The sequence below is a fragment of the Grampus griseus genome (genome assembly GCF_964374135.1).
Source record: "Grampus griseus genome assembly, chromosome: 1".
Lineage (NCBI taxonomy): Eukaryota > Metazoa > Chordata > Mammalia > Artiodactyla > Delphinidae > Grampus > Grampus griseus.
This window is the reverse complement of record NC_139017.1, coordinates 78,579,427-78,587,978: the sequence shown is the minus strand read 5'-3', so window position 1 is coordinate 78,587,978 and position 8,552 is coordinate 78,579,427. Positions and strand designations below refer to the sequence as shown.

The window sequence follows — 8,552 nt, the reverse complement described above, 5'->3', positions numbered from 1 at the left end:
GACTTGGATATTAGACTTGATGAGTCCTCAGGTCACTTTCATACAACAACAGGATTCTCACAAGCCCAACCTCTTCTGTACAGGGATTTGCTCCTTAGAAGTTACCACAAGTCATCTAGTTTTCCTCCTCTGAGATTCTTTCCATGGTGCCTTTAGTTCTTTGGATGAAAGGTGTGGCAAGGGGGTAAAGAAAACACACGGACAGTTTGATAGATCCACCTTTAATTTAGTCATTTTCCAGTATTCATACTAGGGTTTCTTTGAAAGGAAAAAACCAACCAAACAACAACAAAAAGAGAGGCTTGCAGAAAATAATGCCAAAGAGGCTCCTCAGAGCCCACTCTAGACAACCCATTCCAAGAAGAGATCCAAAAAGGGTCTTTTAATTTGGATTCTGGGATGCAGTGTTAGGTGTATTTACATCTGTTCTGATAAAAGGACCACTCTGCTTTCTTCTCTTAGGAAACGAGTAAAAATTCTTTGCCCAACATGCTCGTCACTCATATATAAATGGTGACAATTGGCAAAAAACTTACAAGTAATTTCTGTTACAAAATCAATCAGGCCGTGGTGCGCTGAGTCACAATGATCATTTCCGCTTTCAGGTGTGGGAAAGGGATGTGCGGAGAAGGTAGTTTTTAGAGTGACTTGCTACTACTTAGGCTGAGGTAAAGGTAAGACGAGAAGCTCCCGCTCACTGGGAAAATCTGACTTGTCAGGCCAACTACTCTTGCAGTCGGGCAGAATATACTTTGAAGTGTCTCTGAAACAAGCATAGGAGACAGGACTTGGGACCGGCCTTGGGGATTCTGAGTAACAAATGTGACCAAGGTTGGCTGAATCCAGGTTTAAAGCTGGCAGCTAGTGGTTGACTTGCTGATATAAACAGTGTCAGTAGTTCAGGTCTTATATTTCCAGTACCCACTTTCAAAACAAGAATGCTTGTAGTCTCAAACATGCTGGCTTCTGTGACTTCTGACTTCTGTACTGACGAAAAAAGCACTATTCTTAGGAATAAGGAGTAATGGTTTTGATCCTGGATTTGCTTCTTACTCACGGAGAGATACTGTACAAGCTAATTGTACTCTCTAAGCTTCATGCTCCTCAGGTGTAAAATGGCAATTCCTCTCCTCTAGATTTCACAGTGGGTTGGTGATATTACACTGAGAGACAAATGCAAGGAAGTACTTATTAAGAACATAATGTATGGACTCGGGCTTTTGTACAATAAATAAATCAAGCTGAAATAATGCAACCTTCTCAGAAGGTCATACGATGTATCTCTGAATTTAAAAAACAAGCAAAAAACCCAAATAACACTTGCTAGAATAGTCAGTGTGGTCTCTTGGGAAATAAATAGATTAAACACAATAAAGCAGGTACCATCTCAGTGACAAATGAATGATAATCATCAACCTATTTTTAGGAGATCTGAACACAAATTGGTTCAAATGGCATCCCAAGGATTATAAGCCTAAAACGTCTACATATTACTTTTTAAAAGGGGTGGGATAGATGAAGTGAGCACCTGTGACATTAAGGACTTCAGAGAGAGACACAAATGAAACACCCACTTGCCAAATTGCTACTTACCTCAATCACATTTGTGTGAATAAATGAGGCCGAGTGTGCCTCACATAATTGAGGATTCAGATAGCTATGCCTTCTTTGTTTGCTCTTTTTTTTTCCCACAGAATTTCGCTGATGGGATTTAGAACACTGCTCTATTTGAAGGCTACAAATCATTATTCATCAGATGAAGCCAATGATCAGGTATACCAAATTGTGTGTCCCCAAACTATAATCGTTCCCTTGTGAGGAAAGCTGCCTTAATAGGAGTGCGTGGACCACAAGATAGAAAAGACTTTTTGTGACTCGTTGAAACTTCCTATAGAAACCCCACCAATTTCTTCACCTCCTGGCACACGGGATATGCTAATTCTTTGGCTTTTGCTGACCCAGCTTGTAAAACCTTCTCTAAGTGGTCCTTGTTCGTCTTCAGTTTTTCAATTTCCCTCTTAATTGGAGCAAATTTCTCAATCACAGCATCTGCCACCACCAGCTTGTAGCGAGCGGTGTCGATGCCAGCGCTGCGGCAGACCACCTCCTCCACAGGGAGCCCTGTCACTGCTGCATGGATGGCCACCAGGTTGGACACGCCCCCTCGGCTGGCTGGCTCATAGGTGACCTCCGAGGTGAAGTCCGTCACAGCCTTGCGGAACTTCTGCACTATCTCCTCCGGGCTGTCTGTTATTCTGACAGTGGCCAGTTTATCAGGGTCTGATTTTGACATCTTGGCAGACGGATCACGCAGGGATTTTACCTTCTTCATTGATGCTAGGTAAAAACACCAACACACACGTACCAGAAACAAAAATCAAACAAAAAAACAAAACAAAACAGTAAAACACCAATAGGAATGTCAGTGTCTAGATCTTAAAAAGTGCCAAGAACACCAAATAGCTTTATTATTTTTATCTTATTATACTCATTATAATAAATTAGCAATTTCTATAAGCATGAAAGTAAAGGTGTCTGAAATGTGTAATAAAATGTTAATATTTTGATCATATTTTCATGCATCTGTTAATGCATATATAAACATCAAAACATATAATCTTACACAAATGAAATTGTATCAATCATACTGTTTTTGCTGTGCATACCTATTAAAAAAAGTATTGTCTATTTCCTTCTTCTCTGCTCTTCCTTATTGGCTAATCACCCCCTGCCCACAACCACTGCCCTTCCTACCCCCATGCCAGTTTTCACAACCTGCGGCATCCTTCCATTTCTTTACCCATGATTATATAAGTAATTACCAACACACACACACACACACACACACACACACACACACACACACGCAAGAGTGACAGAAGTGACTTGTTTGTTGCTCTGATAGAATCAAGATGTTAAGCTGTGCTTCATAAAACCTGTGTTATTAATAATTGCCTAATTTATGGCTATTACAGAAACATATAAAGTTGAAATAGGTAAAATAACAATTAGCCAAAGCATTAGAATAGTCCTCGTTGCTAAAAGAAGGTTGATTTCAATGCATGGGGTGCCCTGAATTTATTTGTGTGAACTGTTGGAATAACTTAGTAATTTATATCCACCTTATGCTTCTAAATTGACACTAGGCACATGTTATATTCTTTAAAATGCAGCCACCTTAATAAAGATGGGCAGAGCTTAGGTTCAGCGATCTCCGCCCCTGCCACAAGTTTACACTGCTACCAAAATGTTGATAGAGATTTACAGCTTTTTCTCTTGAGAAGATTCCAGACTAGCATAGCCTTGCAAGCAGATGAGGTTTTGGATTCAGTAGGTAGATTGTACATTCTATCTCAGTTGTGTATTTAAGAAGGCAAAGTGCGAGGATGATCAATGCCCTCTTGTTTTATCTAGATTATGATCCAGCAGTTCTCACTCTTATGACTTTTGTTCTACTGTGAATAGAGAAGGCAAGGTCAGCTGGCTTTGGAACCAGAAGAGCTCAATGTAGGGCCCAGCTTTGCCACCAGCTAGATACGCGACTTGGATACAAAGTCAGGCTTGCCAATCCTTAGTTTACTCATCTATGAAATAGGGAAAGATACCTGCTCTACCAAATGAGATATGTTTATATATATACATACATATATATATATGTGTGTGTATATATATATATATATATATATATATATATATGATACTCTATAATGAAAATGATTATTTGTAGTTCCTAGTCTCTCCCATACTTTTCAAACTTTTGGTTATTTTAGTCAATAATCCAATGAGGTCTACTAGTCCTACATTACAGAAAAAGATGGGATTCTCATTATAAATCCTGAAATCTGTGCACGACGAAGCCAAGTTTAGTCCCAAAAAAAGTTCCAAGCTTCTCAGTCCGTTATCCAATCCTCTCTTCAAAATGCATCCTGATTGAAAAATCGTATGTTTGTTACTTACTCAGAATGGACCTGGGTACTGGGAAGAACTCCCCGTACTTCTTGTTAAACCCCTGTGCTAGATCCTGAACTAGCTCCATGTGCTGGACTTGATCCTCCCCAACAGGAACGTGTGTGGACCTTTAATAAAAGACAGACAGAGAAACTCAGCAAGGCTCCTGCTTATACTAAAATGATATTGCAAGCAGCTGCATTTCCCATGCCTATTTCACTGCTCATGTTCAACAAATGTTCACCAGCTACGGAGGGAGTGTTGAGACCCAAGTCTTTATCTGTGTATCAGACAAATGGCAAGGAGACATTTGTCTACTCTAGTTCTGTTTCTTCCACAGCCGAAGAATACAGCCTTCAACAGCAGGGTGACAGGATCTTGCTGGGAGGGAGGAATGGTATCTTATATAGCATATGTTCCAAGCATAAGTGTATTTTAAACCACTCCTCTTTCCCTCACCCAGTTAGCACATATTATCCTAGCTTTGACCAGATGCTTTTTACTTCAGAGCTTGCACTCACACTTGAAAGACACTCCAGCCCACTCTTCACATCAAAGATGGCAGAAAGCTCTTGGGGCAAGAGTTTTCCTTCCCTGTCACACAGCGAGTAACTCAAGATCTTTTTGGAATATGCCCTTTCGTTTTCAAGTAAATTGTAATCACAGAACAATTAATATACTGCGGGGAACTTAAATGAACAATATCTATTAGTACAATGTTGATGGATCTCCAAAACAATGTTGAATGAAAAAAAGCAAGTCGCAGAAGACGTGTAGGGTACATGAACATTTATCTTAAAAGTACATATGACAATATTATATATTGTTTATAGATGCATACATAAGTATAAAAACATACTGGAAGCTCCTCTACAAATTCATGATCATAGCTGCCTCTAAAGAAGGAAAGAGAATGGGTCTGGGGAAAGGAACAAAGGAGACCTTGATTTTAGCTGCAATATTTTATTTTATTAAAAAATGAAGATGGGGCTTCCCTGGTGGCGCAGTGGTTGGGAGTCTGCCTGCCGATGCAGGGGACGCAGGTTTGTGCCCCGGTCCAGGAAGATCCCACATTCCGTGGAGCAGCTGGGCCCGTGAGCCACGGCCGCTGAGCCTGCGCATCCGGAGATTGTGCTCCGCAGGGGAGAGGCCCCAACGGTGAGAGGCCCGCGTACCGCAAAAAAAAAAGAAGAAAAAAATGAAGATGTAAAATGAAAATTATCAACATACAAGGACTTTATTTATAATTATTTTAGTCCCATATATAAAGATTGCAGTGTTGGATCATGACGAGGTACATCAAACAAGGGAAGAATTAACCATTATAGAGAAGTCTTGATGGGGAAACTGTTATACTGAAATATTAGTGGGGAAGGAGGCAGGTGACTTTAAGTATTTAATGTTTGGCTGGGAGTTGACATTTGATAGTATAGTTAATAAAGTGCTGTAGTATCTTGATCAAGGAAGTTTAATATTCTGCCTGTGAAAGCAGCAGCCTTAAAGTAAACTTGAATATTTAAATGACAATTGTACATATGAGTAGAATAGCAACTTTTCAAAACAACCACAGAAAAGAAAAACTGCTAGAAAACTATGGTACTTTGTTATAGAGAGAACCTCCTAGCCTCGTGGTTAATTAGTGGTCCTTGAAAAGCTGGAAGAGATATTATTTTCCTTGTGAATTACTGTCCACAGGCTACTGGTTTATTGAAAATAGTTGTGTAGAGCACGAGGAAGTGAAGATAGTTTTGACTATCATAAAGACTAGCTACTTTATCCCTGATTTAAAGCTATACTACAAAGCTACAACCATCAAAGCAGATTATACTGGCAGAAAAACAGACACACAGATCAATGGAACAGAATAGAGAGCCCAGAAATAAACACATGCATGTACAGTTAATTAATCTATGACAAAGGAGGCAAGAATATACAACTGAGAAAAAAAACTCTCCTCAATAAATGGTGTTGGGAAAAATGGAAGGCTACATGCAAAAGAATGAAACTGGACCAGTAACTTACACCATATACAAAAATTAACTCAAAATGGGATTAAAGACTTGAATGTATGACTTGAAACCATAAAATTCCTAGAAGAAAACATAGGTGGTGATCTTCTTTACATTCGTCTTAGGGATATTTATTTTGGATCTGATTCCACAGGCAAGGACAACAAAAGCAAAAATAAACAAATGGGACTGCATCAAACTAAAAGGCTTCTTTTTCATTGACTTTCTTTTTTTTGTTTGTTTTTTTGCGGTACGCGGGCCTTTCACTGTTGTGGCCTCTCCCCTGCGGAGCACAATCTCCGGATGCGCAGGCTCAGCGGCCATGGCTCACGGGCCCAGCCGCTGCGCGGCATGTGGGATCTTCCTGGACCGGGGCACGAACCTGTGTTCCCTGCATCGGCAGGCGGACTCTCAACCACTGCGCCACGAGGGAAGCCCCCTAAAAGGCTTCTTTGTGAAAGAATTAAAAAGTAAAGTGCTGAAGGTGAGAGAATGAAGCAGGATGAGACCTGGTAGCAGTGTATCCTGGTGACTATTCTTTTTCATGTGATACATCTGCTCAGAGAATGAAAGAGCCAGGCAGACAGGAGTAGGAGAAAATCTAAGGCAGAAATACTAACCTTAGATAGTATTGTTGCTAGTATTGTTGTGTTGCTTAGTTGAGCAACACAAACAATTGCGCTAGGTGCACAGTGCACTATTCTGCTCTCCTGTTGAATTCTGAGCAGGGAATTCAACTAGCGTCCAGGTAGACAGAAGGTGGACACAAGGGCCTTTCATAGATTTTGTCTATGGGCAGACGCTATTTGAATATAGTTTTCTTGTTCCAATATGGATTTTAAAAACCCAACACATAAAAATCAATTGATCAAACAGACAAGTAAAAGGCCCCAATAACAGGGCCTATGAAAAATATCGTGGAACAAAGGAAGGGGAACTTTACCCTTCAGACCCTGAGGAAGGTCAAACATTTGAAAAGCACTTGTACAAGAAACAGTTCTGTCTTGTTTTTTTTTTTATTTTTATTTTTTGTTTTTTGCGGTACAGAGGCCTCTCAGTGCTGTGGCCTCTCCCGTTGCGGAGCACAGGCTCTGGATGCGCAGGTCCAGCGGCCATGGCTCACGGGCCCAGCCACTCCGCGGCAGGTGGGATCCTCCCGGACCGGGGCACGAACCCGTGTCCCCTGCATCGGCAGGCGGACTCTCAACCACTGCGCCACCAGGGAAGCCCCTAGTTCTGTCTTGTTTTTTAAAGAAAATTGCTGGGTAACCTCAATAGGATTAAAAAATGCATGGCTGTTATGAGACATGAACAAGAAATCACAAAAGGAGAAAAACATAGGTGGTGACAGAAAACAATAAAATGAAGGGAAAGTGAAATGATGAAATAAAACCAAACACATAATAGAAGAAATGGGAGAAGTAGGAGCAGAATCCTAAGGACAGGTCATATCAGTGACATAGATAAGAAACTTGAGGCTCTTCAGGAACTCAGAGCAAGAGGAAAAAAAGAAGTGTGATGAGCAAATGACAGGTTGGAGGACCATCCTCTGATCTAGGATTATGGTCCTCCTCAGGAAGACATCAAGATCATGAACGAAGCAATAACCTCAAACAGAAGGAGGATTTACTGAACTAAGAATAAACAAGTAAGCAAACAAAACTGAGTATCGAAGGAACTCAACAAGTTTCAGGAAAAAAACACTGGAGAATCACACCAAAACACAACCAGAAGAAATTTTAAATGACAAGGTAAAGAAAAAAATCCTATAGGCCACAGTCAGAAAATAAAGACAAAAATAAGAGAAATCAGGTTGATAATACAATGGAACAATGTTTATAGGGTTGTGAGAAAAAAGTATTAAAAACCTAGCCAAGCTGTGTTTTATATGTGAACTATAATAATAATGATGATGATGATAATAAAGTAGCTAATAGCTACTGAACACTTCCTATATGCTGTACACTTTGTTAAGCACTTTTAATGTATTGTTATTGTACTTAATCCCATTTTACTGATGAGGCAAGCTGAACAGAAAGAAATTCTCAGGCATGTAAAGGACTGGAAAAAAATTTGAAGCAAATCTACAGACTAAAGAACTCAGAAATGGAGATGCCAAGGTATAAGGACTGGCTGTAAAGACTAAAAAACATAAAGTCTAAATTTTGGTTACAATTTGAAATAGAAAATGATGTAGTCTGAAATCAAGCCATTTAAATAACAACAATCTATTGAAAATCCCAGGTTAGTTTACAAAATCAAAACGAAGTGTGAGTATTGACTGAGGATCTACAAGTGTGATTAATAACCCATCTTACCACATGATATCATGATAACATTTTTATTTGGAATGATTAGCAAAAGATTCAAAAACACATATTTGAAAAGAGAGAAACTGGCATAGAAATGGACAATGGCCAGACATTATATGGCCAAAAAAACTGACCCAAAACCTCTGGAGCAACTAGCTCAGGAGGCCAAGCCACAGTCTCTGCAGCAATGGGCCCAGCATGGTCAAGACTTGGTCAATGACTGCCAACGTCCCAGTTCTTTGTCCTAGCTTTGTCCAACTCAGGACCAACCAGAGAAAGTCAA

At 40.0% G+C, this 8,552-nt stretch overlaps 1 protein-coding gene across 3 annotated transcripts in view; it reads right to left on the bottom strand.

Annotated features, from left to right (window-relative positions):
* Nucleotides 1-211: 211 nt before the first annotated feature.
* WARS2 (tryptophanyl tRNA synthetase 2, mitochondrial) overlaps nt 212-8,552 on the bottom strand; it is an 87,920-nt gene continuing 79,579 nt past the window's right edge. For 2 of the 3 annotated variants that reach the window (XM_082675579.1, XM_082675580.1), the window contains 2 exons: nt 3,958-4,076; nt 212-2,337 (listed from right to left, as the gene is read on the bottom strand). In XM_082675579.1, the coding sequence (XP_082531705.1) occupies nt 1,889-2,337; nt 3,958-4,076 (568 nt within the window). In that variant the 3' untranslated portion in view covers nt 212-1,888. The remainder of the gene's footprint in view (nt 2,338-3,957; nt 4,077-8,552) is intronic. The other variant, XR_014298055.1, reaches the window with a different exon arrangement.